General features: G+C 39.3%; 3 protein-coding genes and 1 pseudogene across 4 annotated transcripts; 1 reads left to right on the top strand and 3 right to left on the bottom strand.

Moving 5' to 3' along the window:
* Nucleotides 1-1,908: 1,908 nt before the first annotated feature.
* On the bottom strand, nucleotides 1,909-3,928 carry LOC114745973 (protein NUCLEAR FUSION DEFECTIVE 4-like). Its single transcript, XM_028934152.1, has one exon. It carries the CDS (start codon nucleotides 3,887-3,889, stop codon nucleotides 2,048-2,050), a length of 1,842 nt encoding a protein of 613 aa, XP_028789985.1. The 5' UTR covers nucleotides 3,890-3,928; the 3' UTR covers nucleotides 1,909-2,047.
* Nucleotides 3,929-7,339: 3,411 nt separating this feature from the next.
* Nucleotides 7,340-10,567, bottom strand: LOC114745972 (protein NUCLEAR FUSION DEFECTIVE 4-like; annotated as a pseudogene).
* Nucleotides 10,568-12,802: 2,235 nt separating this feature from the next.
* On the top strand, nucleotides 12,803-15,589 carry LOC114745981 (heparan-alpha-glucosaminide N-acetyltransferase-like). The gene is made up of 13 exons (XM_028934159.1): nucleotides 12,803-12,971; nucleotides 13,097-13,234; nucleotides 13,324-13,405; nucleotides 13,517-13,593; nucleotides 13,708-13,823; nucleotides 13,921-14,029; nucleotides 14,144-14,260; nucleotides 14,393-14,484; nucleotides 14,583-14,649; nucleotides 14,724-14,805; nucleotides 14,914-15,005; nucleotides 15,109-15,252; nucleotides 15,333-15,589. The coding sequence occupies exons 1-13, from the start codon at nucleotides 12,816-12,818 to the stop codon at nucleotides 15,477-15,479; spliced, it is 1,419 nt and encodes a 472-aa protein (XP_028789992.1). The 5' UTR covers nucleotides 12,803-12,815; the 3' UTR covers nucleotides 15,480-15,589.
* Nucleotides 15,590-16,356: 767 nt separating this feature from the next.
* LOC114745983 (ACT domain-containing protein ACR10-like) lies at nucleotides 16,357-19,809 on the bottom strand. Of its 2 annotated transcripts, none has more exons than XM_028934160.1 (6): nucleotides 19,364-19,809; nucleotides 18,855-19,073; nucleotides 18,226-18,331; nucleotides 17,661-17,997; nucleotides 17,294-17,578; nucleotides 16,357-17,044 (listed from the first exon to the last, which is right to left on the bottom strand). In XM_028934160.1, the coding sequence occupies exons 1-6, from the start codon at nucleotides 19,515-19,517 to the stop codon at nucleotides 16,907-16,909; spliced, it is 1,239 nt and encodes a 412-aa protein (XP_028789993.1). In that variant the 5' UTR covers nucleotides 19,518-19,809; the 3' UTR covers nucleotides 16,357-16,906. The 2 variants fall into 2 exon arrangements, with proteins under 2 accessions (XP_028789993.1, XP_028789994.1); XM_028934161.1 differs by lacking the exon at nucleotides 16,357-17,044 and adding an exon at nucleotides 17,052-17,210.
* Nucleotides 19,810-20,485: the final 676 nt, after the last annotated feature.

Genomic DNA, 20,485 nt, shown 5'->3' with positions numbered 1-20,485 from the left:
ATGAAACGAGGCATATCCATCACTGGTAGTGCGTTGGACCAGAGAGCCCCACACAATCCCATGCTTCTTTGAATCACCTTTTTGAATCCACAAACACAAGCATGGGAGGCCAGGGCAGCACATACTGCTTCCTTATTCAATTTCTCCTCTAATTTAGAAGCCGTAGTGATATAGTCCCCACGCACCTTCCACTTAACGGATGCCGCATGTGGTGTTGTGATGAAATGGGCGTCAATTCCAGATTGCGCCCTTCTTTCGCTTTCACTTAATTCGGGCCACGTTCGTGCTGTTTTTGACTTGAAGCTGCACTCCGCTGTTGTCAGTGAAGTCGAATTGAACAGGAATGTGTGGGGAGAGGCATTTGGGCAAATGGTGATCACCGCCCACGAGCCAGCCGCTCTCTGGAAACCATCCATCAATAGAATTACAAGAAGCAACGTTCTCGCCTGCACCACCAAACAACCTCATTCACAAAATAACATGCCTCCACACTTTCACGGTGTCTTTTCACTAGAATTACTCGTTATCACCTCAGTGACCTTTTAGCTTGATGACATTAAAGTTCTCCTTTCAGTCATGTCTCTAATTATAATTACAAACTCATGATCTCAGCGTCAGTATTTTGATTCCCATAACTCTCTCTAAATATTTGTCAATCTTTTGGGTTCACATAAACAGAGCTCCCTTTTTTTCAAAAAAAAATATATATTGTTATTCCGCAACTTTCCAGTTTTTTTCCCCCTAACTAAACCTAATTACTTTTTCAATATTTGCTTGCTTCTTATTTATCGTCTCATAAAAAGGTCGCAGGAGCCGAAGAAGGTTCTCTGTGGTTATTTTAGATAATGGTCCTTAATTGCTAATGGCTCGTCTAAAATTAAGCCGTTCACTGAACAAGAGTAAATAACGAGAAAATCACAGAACCGACAAATGCGTCTACACTTATCAAGTGATTTGTAAAATCTAAGCGTAGCGTGAGGATTCGAATCTATCTAATTTTCAAAAACCTGATCACCTGTTGCCAAAGCTTGCCAAGGTGCAAGCCTTTAAATCTTCATTTAGAAAAACAATCCGTGAACACTCATCTGTCTATCTCATTTATCCATGTTTTTTAAGGAAAAAAAAAAAAGAACTCCTAAAAGGAAACAAAATAAACCAAACACTTAACTTCTATCAACCATCGATGTTATAAAAAGATAAGTTATATAAAAACAGAGCACACATCAATTCTATTGCTGTCTGAACTACAGAAAAAACTTACGTATACATAATTTTAAATGTTTATTTAATATAATTACATAATTTGTTAATTCAACTGTTCACCCATCGTGCTAACATTAAAGATCATATACCTAATTTGCATTGATTAATTAAAGAATTGTACGTAATTAAGTCCAACTTAACGAGAAGTATACTTTCTGCCTACGAAGCCTAAATTTGTTATGCATTTTCTTATTACTGACTTTGAACATCCGACTGTAGGTTTCCACGGAGCACGCCTAGAAAACGATATCGACCAATTAGCCCGTAAAATCAACAGTCTGATTGCAAGTTGCAGACTTTTCAAGTCAAAATTACTCTCTCACCAGTTTGTCCTACCACCGAACATGCTTATTGGCCTATTTGCTGAGTACTTTCTGACTCCTAAGTTTGAATCGTTAGTCATACGTCTCCGAGACTCGAAACAATCGTGACCAATAAATAAATAGTCTGATTGCAAGTTGCAGACTTCCATGTCGAAATTACCCTCTCCCCTTTTTGTCCTTAACCTCCGACATCGTTTTTGGCCCGTTGCCTTTAAAATGCGCTTTTCTAACTTCTTTGGTTGTTGCAGTGTATTACTATCTACTCCCTTATCTGCGCGTGGATCGGAAGAATAAAATGTAAACTTTCAGGGAGAAATCTATGTAAAGTAAACTGTTTGATCAAGCTGCCAAACATTTTCTATTATTCATATACTTCAATCATGGCTACAAGAGACAAGTGATCAGATATTCTAATTCGTAACATACAAAACATCAGATAAGCGCTATATATTCCACCCCCTTCACGTTCTACTGTTTTTATCGGAATCTCCTTCGCCGCTTGTGGTGGCGCTGAAGGTTGCATTTGCATGAGATTCTGTCTCTAAGGAAACAGAGCCACTTGTCGGCCCCGCTGTTGTCACAGGCTGTACTTCTATTCCGTACTTACTGTACATGTCGCCTTTGTAAAATTTTCTGGTCCTGATTACCAATATGATAGAAATCAAACACCCTATAAACGCCGATGCTGTGATTATTAGAAAGGCCATCCGGTAGCAGTGAACTCCGATGCAACTTAAATCTTCCCCTTTTTTCCTTGTGAGTCCCTTTGCCTGCAACTGTTTCAACGCCTCCTTGTCGTATAAAGAACCTGTCACTTTCACGTTCAGGATGTAAGCTCCCACAGGGCTCGCCACCGCCCCCATATTGAGCAGAGTGGAGTAATACTTGAGGCCGAATATTTCAGATATGATGGCGAATATCAGTGGCCATTGTGCTCCGAAGCAAAACCCGGCAATCACGGAAGAGAAGTAAAGAGAATTGGGGACCCCAAAGGCAATTAGAAGATGTCCGACGCAAGACAGAAGCATAATTAGAGAGAGCATCAAAGGACGAGGGAATTTGTATTTGGTCAGGAAGATTTCAGAGGTGAAACCAGAGACTACTCGTCCCAGATAGTTCCATATGCTCACCAAGGACACAAACGTCGAGGTGCTCTTATTCGGATATCCCAACGATTTTGCTATTTGTCCCAAGTTGTCAATGGCAGTTAAAGTTCCACCGACACTAAAAGTGGAGGCAGTGAACAGAACCAGCATGTCGATGCTGAAGATAGCTTGCAATATGGTATAGTCCTCTCCCCTCTTTGGCGGTTTAAAAGTGTTGCTAAAACAAGAACTTTCCTTCTCTGGCTTGGAGGTCGTGGTGGAAGATTCTAGCTGTGGCTGAGGTGGTTCCGACATTGGAGGGGGAGCTTCAGCGACGACTACCACTCCAGAAGTACTGGTCAAGGCTTGCTTTTTGGCTCTCCAGAGGTACAGTTCCTCCCTGAAAACTACGACCAGTGGGAGAAAAAGTAACAACAGAACCATGACGCCATCAAACACATACTCAATCCTCGTAAAGCTCAGCTTGTTCTGTATGATGATCAATACCATGAGGAACCCTGCAAGGCCGAGTGAGATATAAAGAAGATTATAGAAAACTCTGAGCTCCTTAGGTTGTCGAGTTGTGCTCAATATCCTAATTGTTGGGAGGAAAAGGATGGAGACAGCGGCGGGAATCCACGCAATGAGCAAGATGAGAGATTTGGAGTCGTCGCCATAGAAGGCATGGTAAAGCTGAGTTATAATGGCGCCACTGAGCCCAACATAACCCTTGAGAAGTCCCAAAACGCTGCCACGGCTTCCGGGGAAGTTCTTAACGCACGTGACCAAAGCACCGGTATTGGAAAAAGACTGGGAATTAGCACCAATGCAGATGTAGAGACACATTTGCCAGACTTGGGGCTTAGCAATACGCCCAGTAACGGCGAGCCAGATCATGAAGTAGCCGAAGAAATTCATGACGGCCCCAGCGGAGAGGACCACCCAAGGAGGAGTGATCTCGTTGATGAGCCCGGCCAAGACGCCCACGTTGGCACCCAAGTCTTTGAAGAAACTGAGCAAGTTGAGAGTGCTCTGGTCGTAGCCTAATGAGGTCTTGATGTCATTCGAGTATAAACCAAACATATAGGTAGCGCCGGCGACGGCCATGATCAGCAGAGACGCGAAGACCATGAACCAGCGGCCGGTGACCACTTGGTGGCTGAAGCTTCTCATTTCTCTCCAGCCACCGCCGCCGGTACCGACCTCTGTAGCTACCATTGTCGGGATGGTGTTGCGGAGTTTGAGATTGGGAACGAGTTTATATAGACGAGTGAGAAAAAACGAAGATCCAAATCCTGACGGAGTCGCAACGCAGGTTGACTATAGGGTAGCTGTTGGCGTTCGTGGATAAGAATCACATGTGCGAGGATAATCATATTAGCGCAGAAAAGGACAAACGTTGGGCGCAATTATTGTAATTTAAGCTCGTAACTAAAGCTTGCCGGGTCCCACGAGAGACAAGACATAATGGGAGTGTGAACTAGATGTTTGTTAAATCTCATGGATGGATGGGTTTTAATATTTAATATTTTTGTTTTTTAAAAAATATTTTTTGAATAAGTACATAATCTAAAATAAATATAATCTCCTAAGTATAAATTTTTTAAAAATAAAATTTTTATTTAAAAATTATTAGTTAAAAATTTTAAATCTAGACTATTAAAACTGATTTTGAATTATTTAGATTTCAGCGCAACCATAAATATTATAAGATAAGGCCAATTATTATGATAAGTATCCAAACTCGTTACCGTGGGTGGGCATCTCAATACATGACCCTGACGGAGGACTTTTGTTGTTATCTGCTTAAATCACTGACCAGAAATCACACAAGAACATAGAACCATATCTTCACCGTTGTTTCTGCCGAATGGCTGAGATGCAATACTTTTTCGAACTTGCGAAAACTAAATCAGACGAGTAATTCTGTAAAATATTTTAATTAGCGATATGCATGGTAGGTAGAGATCTAACCATAAAAATAGCTTAAGTGAGTTTAACCGTATAGTTCCCCATCTCCTAAGGTTCCAGCCTGCGCTTTTGGGGTGATGCCTCCTTTTTACTTTTTGACCGCGCTGAAATTAGAAGCACCAAAGGTGCTTCACGTCATAAAACAAGAATATAATCATCAGTTTTCATTTGAAATCGGAAGTTAATGGAGGATTTACCCCGGCCGGAAAACGAAGGAAAAAAAAAACTCTGGAATTAGAAGGATCATAGAAGGAGAGGTCTCAGAATAATTTATATTTAAGCCCGGCGGTCTAAGAACAGTTATTTGAAAGATCAACATAGGGTTGACTGATGCCTGCTTCTGGATAAATCAATTACTGGACCTACATGATGACTTCGGGGGGATGGAGCTGATGTAGAATCCTTGTCCAGGTGGAACGTTGGCAGTGACAAAAGTTCATAGAGAATAATGAGAGCATCATCTGACAATTCTTCCTCTCGTGACTATTATTTTGTAATATTAATGGCTTCCAAGATTCTCTAAGGTAACCTGGCAGGATAGGCGACGATTACTGCATCATCTCCAAATTGTACTCATGTGGGTTCGAGGGGCCTTTTTCCTTTCTTTTCATCCACTCATCAGCGTCCAGCTATTAAATTGTCGGCTTCATAATAGTAAAAGAGAACTCTTCACGAGAGGTTTTTGGCCCCCTTACCCGATCGTGCTAATTAGGAGTTTAATGCAGAGACCGTTCCTGAGCTGGCCAGTTGGTTCTACTCCTAGGTGGGTGCGTATTCTACATTTAGACATTAGTAGAGTAGTATCTGTTACGGCTCCAAAGCGCGGTTAAAATATTTCCCAGTAAGGCCAATATTGTTTCCCTTTCCCAGATTCGGGAGCATATCAGCGGGTCAAATTGCCTGCCCTCGAGACAGGAAATAATGGAGTGCACTTTGATCATTGCGGATGCAAGTTGAGATTCAGTGCAGTGTTGGGGGAAGAATGATGTCCCTGGCCCAACCTCGTCACTCCATTGAGAATTGATGAGCGTCTGGGGATGACGTCGTATAGCGCGTCATCAACTCCATCCAAACTGGCCATGTTTGGCTCTCTTGTTGGAGGGCAACCAGAGACTGACCAGATTGGGGGGATCGGAATCCTGTGCCCTTGCCAGCACCTGCCTCCCCCTTCTCGTTTCGGGTCAGTTAGTTACAACCTTCAACTGGGGCCCACGCTTCATTTATTTGTTATGATTCAGTGTGGGAACATCTTATGCTTTTTGTGTTGAATTTGGGTTGCGTATGACGGCGATTGACGTCCGTGTGAAAGCACGGTTGGAGTCTACCAACGGAGACGATTCCTTGTGAATTCATTGCACTTGGGTGATTCCCATGGAATAACAACTCCTCAGTGAGTCCAAAAGGATCAGACAGATTCTCCCACATTTTTCTCCCCTCTGTTTTGGGATAACATGCACGCATCCGCGCCTCTTGCATTTGATTCCCGGAATTTATGAGCTCCCCCTTTCTAGACGCACTCGGTGCTGAGCTGACGTTTGCTTCGATTTTCCACGATCGACAATTTCTGGGCTTCAGGCCCAATGTATTCATAGATCATATCTATAACAGAAGGCCCAGTCTTGATCTTGTGCTGCCGAAGCTTGCTCAACATGCCAACCGGCCTTTAAACTTCTACTGGGAGAATCATAACTTGTTTTTGAAAAAAAAAAAAATTGTCGTCATGTTTAGGAAGATGAGTACTTAATTTGAGAACTTCAATTTTAACGAAGTTCTAATTTAGTACTCTTTTTTTTTTAAAAAAAAAAAAGTCGATGACCAATCATCCTTCTGTCTTGTTCTTTTTTTTTTTTTGTCATTTACTTTCTGACTTTGTTAAAAGAGACAAAATAAATGAAACGTTTAATTTCTATCAAGTATAGATATTATATAAAGGGCGTCCAAAAAAGATTATAAAAAGAAAACTTATATAAAGTCGGGCAGACGTCAATTTTATTTTTGTTTCAATTTCAGAAAAAATGTAAATTACAAACTTTTTTGATTTCTTCAGTCAAATACAATAAACTTATAATTGATAATGATATATTTTAGAAAACAATTGTGTGATTTCGTCATTAAATTGTTCATCTATTATGTTATCATAAAAAAATAATAATATATTGTATTATATTTTGATTAAAGAATTTAGTGCGCAGGGCTAATTTAATTTGAAATATACTTTTTGCCTGTGAAGAGAAATAAAAAGCCTAAATTTGTTTTGCATTTCGTCTTTAAAATAGATGCGATAAGAAAATAAACTCCCGACACCTTATTTGAAAATATCCAAAATTCTCAGGGACTCCAATGCTCGCTCTTCGTCCCGTTTTCATATGAACTGGAGCATGGTTATCTGGTTTTTTCCCCCACCTAAATCGTAATTATCACAACTTTTGGTTTTAATATGCTACCTCCGGTCCTTAATAGATAATTAATTTGAAGGGATTAAAAAATTAATTAAATTAGTTATTTGTGATAAATATATATTGACTTTTAAAATTATTCTTATTCAATCATGCTTATTGAAACTACACTTTGGTAAAAATATCTTATAGTAAATAAGATATTTTTAAGAATACATTCTAACCTTAAAAGATAAAATAAATTAGAATTTTATATTAGAATCGTTTATTAACTCTTATATTAAAGGTAGGTATTTCTTTCTTTTTTTAAATAGAAACTGGAATTCATTCATTCACACCTAACACAGACAAACAAAAACAATCGACATGATCTCACTGACTTTCGCTGTAACCATGTACATAACTTTTTGTGAAAGTGCCTTAAAATTATGACGAAGACATGATCTCGGCGACTTTTGGTCTAACATTGTACATAACTTTCTATAAAAACACCTTAATTTACAATGATTCCATTTTTCAATCGACGCATCTTTTATTTTGAAAATGTCCCAACAATGATTCTGTCTCGGTCGAAACAGTGCCACTTCTGGGAGTGGCCGTCCCAGGCTGTGCTTCAACTCTGTACTTGCTGTACATGTCGCCTTTGTAGAATTTTCTGGTCCTGATTACCAATATCAAAGAAATCAAGCACCCTATAACCGCCGATGCTGTGATTATGAGAAAGGCCATCTTATAGCAGTGAACTCCTATGCAAGTTAAGTCTTCCCCTGCTTCCATTTTAGGTCCCTTTGCCTGCAACTGTTTCAACGCCTCCTTGTCGTAAAAATAACCTGTCACCTTCACGTTCAGTATGTAAGCTCCCAGAGGGCTGGCCATTGCCCCCATATTGAGCAGAGTGGAGTAATACTTGAGGCCGAATATCTCAGATATGATGGCGAATATCAACGGCCATTGTGCTCCGAAGCAAAACCCGGCAATCACGGAAGAAAAGTAGAGAGAATTGGGGACGCCAAAGGCAATTAGAAGATGCCCCACACATGACAGTAGTATAATTAGAGAGAGCATCAAAGGACGAGGGAATTTGTATTTGGTCAAGAAGATTTCGGAGACGAAACCAGCGACTACTCGTCCCAGATAGTTCCATATGCTCACCAAGGACACAAAGGTGGAGGTACTCTTGCTCGGGTATCCCAAGGATTTTGCAATTTGTCCCAAGTTGTCAATAGCAGTCAAACTTCCACCGATACTGAAGGTTGCTGCCGTGAACAGAACTAGCATGTCAATGCTGAACAGAGCTTGCAATATGGTATAGTCCTCTCCCCTGTTGGGTGGTTTAAAAACGTTGTCCAGACAAGAGCTTTCCTTCTCTGGCTTTGTGGTATTGGTGGAAGATTCTAGCTGTGGCTGAGTTGATTCCGTCATTGGAGGCGGAGCTTCAGCGACGACTGCCACTTCAGAAGTACCGATCAAGCCTTGTTTTTTGGCTCTCCAGAGGTGCAGTTCTTCTCTGAAAACTACGGCCAGTGGGAGAAAAAGTAAGGACAGAACCACGATGCCATCAGACACATAGTCAATCCTCGTAAAGCTCAGCTGGTTCTGTACGATGATCAATCCCATAAGGAACCCTGCAAGGCCGAGTGAGATATAAAGAAGATTATAAAAAACTCTGAGCTCATTAGGCTGTCGAGTGTTGTTCAATATCCGAATTGTTGGGAGGAAAAAGATGGAGACAGCGGCAGGAATCCAAGCAATGAACAATATGAGAGATTTGGAGTCGTCAACATAGACGGCATGGTAAAGCTGAGTTATAATGGCGCCACTGAGCCCAACGTAACCCTTAAGAAGCCCCAAACGCTGCCACGGCTTCCGGGGAAGTTCTTAACGCACGTGACTAAAGCACCGGTATTGGAAAAAGTCTGGGAATTAGCGCCAATGCAGATGTAGAGACACATTTGCCAGACTTGGGGCTTAGCGATACGACCGGTGACGGCGAGCCAGATCATGAAGTAGCCGAAGAAATTCATGACGGCTCCAATGGAAAGGACCACCCAAGGAGGAGTGATCTCGTTAATGAGTCCGGGCAAGACGCCCACATTGGCACCCAAGTCTTTGAAGAAACTGAGCAAGTTGAGAGTGGTCTGGTCGTAGCTTAACGAGGTCTTGATGTCGTTTGAGTATGAACCGAACATATACGTAGCGCCAGAGACGGCCATGATTAGCAGAGAGGCGAAGACCATGAACCAGCGGCCGGTGATCACTTGGTGGCTGATGTTTCTCAGTTCTGGGGAGCCACTACCACTGGTACTGGCCTCTGTGGCTACCATTGTTGCTCTGATGTTGTGGAGCTTGTTGTTTGGAACGAGGTTGTATAGACAAATGAGAAAGCAGGAGGATCCAAACGGAGTAAGAATCACAGGTGCTAAGAGGAAAATTATATCAGAATACGACACTGATAGAGGAACCAAGGGGATCATCTTTTATGTATAACCTTACCTGTTGGGATCCGGTTTAAATGATAGACGAGAAATCCAACAAGAAGCTATAACCGTATGTCCATCGTCCGCGCTGACGTGCTGTTGAATGGTTGAGGTGCAATTCTTTGTTGAGGGGTGGGTGGAGTAAAACAAACCAGGCAAGTAAAGAGGCAAATATTTTAATTAGGGTAAGATATATATTTAATTTTTATACAGTGTTTTGATTTGATTTCTCAATTCTAAAAAAATATATTTTCAGTTATTTAAATTTTAAAATTGTAACTAAAAAATGATGAGTAATAAAATATTTTTAAATACTAATCTATTAAGCTTAATTTTTAAAATAATTACCATAAATTATTATTTAAATTTAACAATATTAGAATTAAAAGATTAAAAATATAATTTTTAAAAACTAAAGTACTAAATTAAACTGTGTTGTATAAAAACAAGACTAAAAATATATTTTTTAAAAATTAAAGCACCAGATTCAAACCTTGTAAAGGGGGCGGATATGCACTATGAACCAACGGGGGAGACTTGGCAGTAAAAGAATGGTTTGAGGGAGTTTGACCAGGGAAATTCCAGTGTCAGCTCGAGTTCTTCAGAAAAAATCGCCCTGCAACGTCCTCGTCTTTGGCCTCGGCCACGACAGCTTGATGTGGAACTCGCTCAACCACGGCGGTCAGACGGTGTTCCGGGAGCAAGATAGATCGTGGTTCGTGGATCAGCCAATTACGAGAGAAATTCCCCTCGCTGGAGTCCTACCACTCGGTGTACGACACCAAAGTCCGAGACGCCGACGAGCTGATGAAGATCGGAATGAGGAAAAAGATTGCCGGACTCGAGATTTGACTGGATCAGCCGGGTTCGTCGGAGATGACAAGGGGTGAACTCTGCTTAATCAGTAACGTTGGCGGAGAAGCTTCTCTGGTGAAGCAGAGTGGCCGCTGAAGGATGTTGACGGAGATGACAAGGGAGGAGGATGAAGACGGAGGTAGGCAAACGAAGGAATATGGGGCCGTGAGAGGATGCAGGGTGAGGTCCGCATAAGTGAATAACATGAGCTAGGAAGGATAGTGGGGACCCCTTTCATTTTATTTATTTATTTCTTTTTTCTTATCGGAGCAGTTACCATCGTGCATTGGGGCTACGTGTTATTGTTACTTATCGTGATATTATGATGAGATCAGTCCCCGACTTGTGTCTGGTTATTTTATGCTTTCCTATGTTGAATTTGTGCTGTGAATGACAGCGATGGATACATGACAGGCCTTTGAACTAATTTACCATACGCTGGATAAATATGATCGAGCAGATTCCCATACTTTTCCCCCGCTTTTGCGGCCGGGAAAACTCATCCACGTACGTCTCTTGCATATATCCCAGGAATCTATGAGCTCCAATTTTCTAGGACACCCAATGCTGCCGTTTGCTTCAGCTTATAACGATTTAAATACTATGTGTCCGCTTCGATTAGCGGTGAACAACTGTGATTTTAAATAATCGTAAATTTTATAAGTGATACTGGTTAATCGTAATTTCTGTTTGAAATTTTTTTTAAATAAGTAATTTTAAGAATTATGATTATATTTGGTTTTCATTTATTAAAATCACTTATAGGTGTATAATTACTAAAAAAGACATGAAGTTAATAAAATTGTTTGCATTTTCATAATTATTATATTTAATAATAAATTTTATTAAATATAATTTAATAAATGACGTGAATATTTAAATATTATTTTTATTTTAAAATTATTATTATTATTTAAAATCACTTACAAAATTTATGTGTAGTACAAATATTAAATAAAAGACCCCCATATAAATAAGATATTAATGAAAATTTTAAAAAAAATTTGATTAGCAATTTTAGTAACATAAATAAGGAAATTGAATGTTCAATCAAAATTATAACTAAGAAATAAAATTTAAACAACAAAACTAATTAATAAAAATGATAGCTAATTATTTTCTCAAAATTTGATCTCAAATTGACTCTCGAAGACGATCCATTTGAGGAAACTATGTTGGCACTTGGTCATGGATATGAAACAACATGATCATCATAATTTCCTTCGAGGATACTTTCATTTTCATAATGACTGAATTTAAAAAAAATAATTACCATTAGAATGAGGGGTAGATTAGAGAAAATTTAGTTGCTGAAGATTCATCGGGATTTTTCAAATACATAAACTACTTCTTGTTGCTTATCCTAAAAGTGCGGTAAAAGATTAAAATCACAATTTATGAGAATTTTATAAAAATTATCCAAACACTCCAAACATGCTTCATAAACACTTACTTGAATTTAAACAGGCTTATTTGATATCCTACCGCTTAACCAAACAGGCTGTAGTGCTTGGGGTGCCTTATAAACTAGTTTTGAGAGGTTCACGGCCGGCTGCTTAAGTGTGGCGTGATAAGTTTAGGCGTCATGGTCAATTCATGAATGAATCGTTCACTCCCACTATGCGACAAGGCGAAATATGTGTGTAGCCGACTTTGAATTTCACTAATAAAAATGTTGCAGGCGGCCACACCCACCATTTTTGTTCGTCTCTATCTGAACTTATATATCCAAATATGTTCGTTGTTTTTTGTCTCTGGACATTATCAAATAATACACTTCAGATATTAATGCGGTAACACATAACCACCAAATACTACTACTGCGTCTCTTATTATAAAATCTTTTTAACTAAATTACGTGATTTAAGAAAATAGTTAAAATTAATTAAAAGCAATTAATATGTAATAAATACAAATTTTTTTCCAAATATATTCCTATATATAAATGGGTAAATGTGATAAAGTAATAGTGAGATAAATGAAGAAAGAGAATGTATTAAATTATAGGTAAAATAGGTAATAATACATTAAATATTTAGAAAAACTCAAAAAGAAACTTATAAAAAGGGACAAATGATCTTATAATAAGCTACAGAAGAAGTATATTGGCAATGCAAATATCATAAAAACAACAAAGCACAACAACCTCTATGAAAAACACAAGCCTGTACGACCCCATCCTATAATCTCTGTATAAAATACGTCCCACCTATTTAATCCAAGGTCGTCAATACAATTACACCCGTCCTTGTACTTGTCGCTCGTCATTGCTCCTTCCTTTTCTACGCTTTTGGTTCCACCAAGAGATTGGAAAACAAGTCACGTCTTGGAGTTTGAGAACAGTGAGGCATGGATGAAGGTGAAGCAAAGAGAATGGAAGAGGGACACGGATATACAGCTGCGGGGAATGATGATCATGAGAAGGAAAGAAAGAAACCAAATGATATGGATTTGGAAGAAAAGGACCATGAGCATGACAAAGAGGTAAAAGTTATGACAACAGGCGTTGAACAAAACGCGGAGCAGCAGGAAAAGCCCCAGGTGAAGCAGAAGACTAAAAGGATTGCAACCTTAGATTCCTTCAGGGGCCTCACCATAGTGGTCTGTATGCTTCTCCATTTCATCATTAGTACTTTAATGAATCGTGTCTATATACAGAGTGGTAAAATTTGAATTTGAACTGTCAAGTTAATTTTGCTGTGTCTTGGGGATGTTAATTATTATAGTTGATGATCCTGGTAGACGATGCTGGAGTAGCTTACCCACGCATAGATCACTCCCCATGGAATGGATGTACTTTGGCCGATTTTGTTATGCCTTTCTTTCTTTTCATTGTTGGGGTTGCCATTGCCCTCGCTTTTAAGGTATCTACACTCTGTTTTAATTTATTTATCAGAGTCATGTCTTTTCGAAAGTTTATCTTTTCATTGTCGATGGTGTTATAACAAAGCAGAGAGTCCCCAAGACGAAGGATGCAGTGAAGAAGATAATTGTCAGGACATTGAAGCTCATATTCTGGGGTATTCTTCTGCAAGGTAATACCAATATCCAAACCAAATATCTCTGTCCAATAGTTTTGTATCGATCATAGAAAGTGAGTTGTGTAACAAGGAATGTAGAGGCTCTGATGATATAACATGGTGTAGGTGGCTACTCTCATGCTCCTGATGCCCTCTCCTATGGAGTTAACATGAAGCTAATCAGATGGTGTGGCATTCTCCAGGTAATTTGAACTTGTGGAGATATATGAGGCTCTAATTCGAAGTCGTCTTACAGTCTATATTCTACAACTCATTCCTTAATTTTGGGAAACCACTTGGTCTTTGTGGATGCCCAGAGAATAGCTCTTGTTTACTGCGTGATTGCTCTGATAGAAACATTCACCGCCAAGCACAGACCAACTTCCTTAAGCCCTGGGCTCCTCTCCATTTTCAAAGCATATAAATGGCAATGGTAAGAACTAAGAACGTGAGAAAGACACCAAATTCTTTGTCATCCTATTCTTATTAAAATAGTTACTGAATGATGTCGATTCGTGACCTTATGATAGGTTAGGGAGCTTTGTGGCGCTCCTCATATACATGATCACAGCGTATACACTCTACGTGCCAGATTGGAGCTTTGTGGATCGTAATGAAGATGAACATAAGAGATACACTGTATATACTCTCTCTGCTTCCTCATTTTCCATTAGTCATATACACGCATCACACTGCAACACTCTTTCTTTCTTTTTACCTTTTTCTTTTTTTGCTTTCTCTTTCCCCGAATAGGTCATTTGCGGAGTCAGAGGAGACCTAGAACCTGCATGTAACGCCGTTGGATATGTGGACCGACAAGTTTGGGGAGTTAACCATCTGTATTCCTATCCTGTTTGGAGACGTCTCAAGGTCACTTCTTCAATTATATCTGCTTTAAATTTTTTTTTTTTATGTAAAATATGAAAATTCTCGTTTGCTAACCCCCTTAAGTCAATTTTTAGTCTCGTTTTTATTATTTTTCCCTACTACGCCGTATTGCAGGTGTGCACATTCAGTTCCCCAGATGAAGGTCCTCTGCGCGATGATGCTCCAACTTGGTGCCGTGCTCCCTTTGAACCGGAAGGCTTGTTAAGGTTTCTTCTTTTTGACGAGTTACATGTATATATGAAGAACTGTTAATTTTGAAGCTTCCAAAGGATGGACTTTATTGTGTTACTTTTCTGTGAACTAGCTCTGTATCTGCTATCATGACCGGGACCATCGGCGTGCATTATGGGCATGTCTTGATTCACTTCAAGGTTAGTTAATTCATCCTCATTACCTATAACTGCCAAGTCATTTGGGAGTTAAAGGTCCCAAAATTTTTGTGCAGGGTCACTCCGAGAGGCTCAAGCAGTGGGTCTCAATGGGGTTTGCATTACTCATTGTAGCCATCATTCTCCATTTTACAGACGGTAAGTTTAGAAAGACGCATCTCTTCGAAAATGAATTAAATATATTTGTCAATTTCTCTATCTGTGAGAAAATGATGGAGTTTAACCATTGAGTTCCCTGAAATGCAGCCATTCCACTTAACAAGCAACTCTACAGCTTCAGCTACGTTTGTTTCACAGCAGGGGCTGCTGGTATTGTGTTTTCTGGGTTTTACGTGCTGGTAAATCATATATTGTAATTCGACTACAATTTTTTTCCTTTATGCTTGGTTGTTTTATTTTCCTCCTGCTTGCCTTTCTTCTTGAACATATTTATGTAAACAGATCGATGTGTGGGGGCTTCGGACTCCATTCTTGTTCTTGGAGTGGATAGGAATGAACGCAATGCTGGTGTTTGTGTTGGGGGCACAAGGCATCCTTGCAGCATTTGTCAATGGATGGTACTACGAAGATCCACCGAACTCACTGGTAAGAAGAAAGATCCATTTTATCATCCATGATCTATTTTGATCATGTTCTGTATCAATGATAATTTTTGAATGAATCAGGTACACTGGATCCATAAGCACGTGTTTGTGAATGTTTGGAACTCAGAAAAAGTGGGGACTCTTTTATATGTTATATTTGCTGAGATTGGTTTCTGGGCTGTGGTCTCTGGAATATTGCACAAGTTGGGAATATACTGGAAACTATAAATGAAGAATCGGTGATTCTTGTCCGTTTATTCAACTCTCTCATTATTTTTGTTTTTGGTGGTCTATGCACAACGGTCCCATTGTTCTTTATTTCCATAGTCCTTTCCGTAATTTTCAGTGTTCTTCTTTTGGGAAGAAAAAAGCGTTGTTACTGTGTTAGAACTGTGAGCGTGGATCCCAGAATATTGGCGTAGAAGGAATCCCACTGAATACGCTCCCGTTGTAGGGGTATAGAATTGACTTTTCTTCTCACTAGATGGTATCTTTGAGTTAAAATTCAACCCGAATTCTCGTGGCAAAATAATTATAGTTGTTATATTTTAGAAAAGAGTAAAAGAAGAAAATTTTATGGAGTAAAAGTAGGCTCTGCATGCAACTGCATTTCTCGGTATTAATTTCTTTTTCTCAATATATATTGTACACAAGTAAAGGGTTGAACAAACGTTTTGATCAAACTCCACGTGGCCTAATTTACCGATCTTTAATCTCTTATCAGTTCAACCCCTACAATAAAGCATGCAGTGACCAGTCTGACAGATTAAATTCAATATGGGAGGGCGGGGAAAATGGGTTCTGAGGCTTCTCGGACGTCAAGCAAGTTCTTGAGTGAGTAATAAATATGATAGTAATGGATTTGTCCAAGTAAGAGGAATCCATGGGGTTCTATGTAAGATGCCGACAGGAAGGGAGTGTGGACAAGGAATCTTAAAAGTATCGATAAAATGATAAGAATCTTTGGGTGAGCAGAGAACAATCATAATTGGCAAGGAAGCCACATCAAGCAATATAAAACTCCAAAATACCACAGTAAGAGTCCTGCTGGCGTTTATATTTTAATGGAACCACCAATTTTGACATATTAAAAAAATACCTGCCGTCCCTGTCAATTTTCACCATATATATAATGATTGACGTTAGGACAAGTAATCACAATCCATGGCATTAAGGATAGAAATGAAGTTGTTTCTGAAAGCTACTCCTGCACTCCTTGCTGTCCGTGTAGGGAACAAGACATCTATCCAGTTAAATTCTACATAAAACCACCAACAACCCATGCAGAACATACAGGCTGGGGATATCGGAATCCCCAGTTTTTCCATGAAGCTCTTATCTTCATAGAGGGCATGCCATGGAAATATCAAATATGATTATGACTTGTACAATATTTCATCTTCATCTACTCGCTCGTGCAAATGTTCTCACTCTCCTTCCATATGCATCAACTCCTCGTCGACGCCTTCTCTTTCTATATACACCGAGTTAGGATTACTCCAGCTCTAAAGTACAACATTGGCCAACACAACCGTTTTCATAGCATACATCTCACAATTACATCTAAAGACCAGACAAAGTTACACTGTACAGAGAGGCATAGGGCTATCCAATAGGCTCCATAGTCAGCCACCCAGCCACCACCAGGAATCATGTCAGTCCCAGCCCATCAACATTCTCCAAACTCCTTCCTCAATGTCGCTCCTTGCAACACGCATTCCCTCCCCCTCATCCACCAAGATTCTATACACTTCCCACTCTCTGTCCCCAATCATGTGCCTTCTAATTTCAGCCTGTTTTCAACAATCACCCACAGTATTAGCACGCGGTCTGTTCAAAACAACAATCTTGAACAACGTGTAACTTTTACTTTTCCAGCTACATCTCTGGCCATTTTTATTTTTCAACCCTGTCTTTCAGAGAGAATGGAAGAAATCCCCCAAGTTTAGCGGCAGCAGCCTTGGGGGAAATGAATTCACTTAACAATTGGAGAAATGTAAGAAACTAAGCAGCAGAAAGCGTAGAGATAGATAAGTAATTACCAGAAAGATGCAAGTGTCTAGCATTTTGAGAGCAAGAGTGATATCGTAAAAAACAAGGGGTCGTCCTTTGCCTGATAACTCCACAGGGTTTGCCACGAGAAGCTCAGTATCAGGGCCCTTGCTCACGGCAGCTACTCTGAGAGGACGAAGTAATTCCATCCTGAGGCGAGATGCCAATGAGTTCTGTTTACTTTGATCAACAATCTTTTTCCCATCTGCTTGCATGATGAACAAGTCAATCTCACATTTTCCTCTAGGTTTTTTAGAGAAGCGCCCATAAGAAATCTGGTTGATTAACAAATTTTACAGTGAGGCCATATGCCATTATCCAATGCACGCAGCCTATTCAAATTTCAATTCACAATACCTGAATATTGTAGTCCTTCAGAGTTCTCATGATGTCATAAAGAAGACCTTTGTGGTCTTGACACATAATTTGGACAAGCGTATGAGCTGGACTCAGCAAATTATCCATTGTAATAGAAACCTTATCTGAAGAGAGAATTCCACTCCGAACTGAATCAGACAATTCCAAATCAAAGGCGTCTTCCGTGATTGCAGTTGGAAGGAAAGAAGATGCTTGGGAACATGCAGTAATTTCTGGGCCAACTAATTCAATATCAATAGTGATTATGGCATCCCCTAATATAGCTGTCAGGTGTTCCATAGTGTCATCCCTCCTCTTCTTTGTATGTAGAAGCTCCCTGATATTATAGTTACATCATCAAACAAAGAATAAAACAGTAAGCCAAGAGGAGATGGAAATTTACATATATAGACATTTTGAGAACTTGGGGGAAAAAACAACAACAGTGACCATTTTCATTCAGAAAACATATTTCACCATTCACTAATAACTATTTAAAAATCTTTGGAAGGCTTACGATTCGCAGAATGAGATTGTTTCAAAAGATATATAGAGAATGCACAACCTGGCGTCAGTGATGAAAAACAGATCCATCACTTTTCCATCAGGTGTTGTAGACACCTTCACTTTCTTGATGATAAGCTCTTGCTCACAAAGAACCTCAGTGACATCTGTGGACATCATTAAGACATTTCATTATTTTGTCCTGTATAATAAATTCCAAAGAACAACCCTAATTGGCGTGGTCTGATGAAAAAGCAAATATCTTCTCATTGAGAAATCTACAGTAGGAGTCGCTACAATTAAGAGGAGCATAAGCTTGCGGGTAGCATAAAACATAGCCTTAAAAACCAGAATGAATCCTGATAAAGGCATCAAACTGCTGTGGTAAGATCGCCTGTTCTTCTTCTTCTTTTTTTTGGCCGGTTGGGGGGGGGGATGATTTTCATTTCAATCTAACAGATCTCTACGACCCATTTCCAGCTTTTCTGAAAGAATTCTAGAAAAGCAGAACAAATGGATGAGAGATGATGGAAAATAACACGCGAATTTAACGCCAACATCATGAAAATTGATTTTAATGGGGGGAAAAGCTGGAAACAGTTTAGCAGACTGAAGAAGCCTTGGGCCGGCTAAAAATTGTCAAGACTCTACCATCAAATTTTAAACATATAAATAAAGACCAAGACTTACCATGTAAAAGGCCTTTACGATCATGGCAACAAAACTTCAAAAGGAACACATCAGGAGGCCTGGGAAGCTGCAAGTCAGAGCGGTAATAAGAGATTCCAGACGCAGAAGAACAAGACGGGCACACCTCAATTAGCCTCTTCTTTAACAAGCTCCACCTCGTCTTGGGTTTCCCAATCACCCAGAAAACCACGTAACACCATTTTCCATCTGTTGATACGTCTTGAATGCGGGAAAATAAGACAACCAAAGATTAAAATCAGTCCCAAATTTGACAATTTTAAATCGGGTAATCAAGGATAGAAAGTGAGGCCCATCAGGAACTTGGCAGATTGAATCAGTAATATAGGAGAGAATCTCTTGCTAAAGACAAAGCAACAAACACACCCCTCAATCAAATTCACAGATACAGCAACATCAACAAAGGGAAAGAAAAAAAGCGGATTATCAGAAATCCCAACCCCATCTATCATTTCTGAGCCAAATGGATGATTACATGAACGTTGAGTTACCTCCTTTGACAATGCTCAAACCGAAGCAGAGTATGATGCGACACAAATCACATCCCAGACCCGTCTTATCAGGACAATTAACAGTAATCACGCTTGGATCACCTTCCTTCTCCGGCGGCCGGATTATTACAACGTCGTCGTACAGTATGCCCATAATGTTGTTCTACTTCTAACCCTTCTTCTTCTTCCCACGATTGTTGATGTGGTTGTTATTCAACGCAATCCAATATTTGAGGCTAAGCAGCAGGATTCACTATTATTCTTCGCTTTTGAGCAAAGTTTTAACTGTGGTAGTGTTAGGTTACAGTTACAGAGAAGCCGAAAGAGATGAGATGACCCCAGGAAACAAGGAATAGAACGCCACAGTTTTCTTACTTTGCCTTGCTGCACAATGCAATGCTTTGGGGTAGTAGTAGTTGCTGAATCCTTTTCCCATTTCCCACCTCTTTTTCATCTAACTTATGAGCCTTGAGAATATCGAGCGCGCCGTAGTATCTCGAGAAGGATGGAAAATTACATCTTAAGTCACAATTTGCAAAACTTATAGAAAGATTCTCATAAGATTCAATAATTTTTTATTTTCGGCTATTTCTAACAAGAATCCAGAAGTGTTTAGATACCCCAATAATCACTTTAAAAAACACTTTTCTGCAGATCAAGGTAAAATCTTCTATATATTTACTTCGTACACCGTAAAAGCACTTCTGAAACCATAGTTTTGATATTACCCAAACACCCCCTCAAGTGTTTGTCCTTTCAAACTACTACTTCTGATCTTTAATATAAGATCTTGTTTAACTTTTACTTTGATCCTAATCTATTTTGTCTCTTATATTTGTTTTTTTTTTAAGTTAATCTTTTTAATAATAGTAGTTCTAGCTAACATATTTGATTAACAAGGATATTTTAGAAAAAATAACGTCTATTTATTATAAATAACTAATTTAAGTTGTTTCTTTAATTTCTTCAAATTAGTCAACTAGCTCTTTATTTAAGACTAGAGATAGTATTATGTTTTCCCCAATTAAAAAATGTATTCTTAATCCATTAAGATGTACTTGTGTGGTTCTGCTTATAGAGTAGAGGGGGAAAAATTTTGGTAAATAGGACAATAAGAAAATT

The sequence above is a fragment of the Neltuma alba genome, unplaced genomic scaffold (genome assembly GCF_004799145.2).
Source record: "Neltuma alba isolate B1F8T4 unplaced genomic scaffold, ASM479914v2 tig00004862_pilon, whole genome shotgun sequence".
NCBI classification, from domain to species: Eukaryota; Viridiplantae; Streptophyta; class Magnoliopsida; order Fabales; family Fabaceae; genus Neltuma; species Neltuma alba.
The sequence above is the reverse complement of the archived record's forward strand: the minus strand, read 5'-3'. Positions and strand labels throughout refer to the sequence as shown.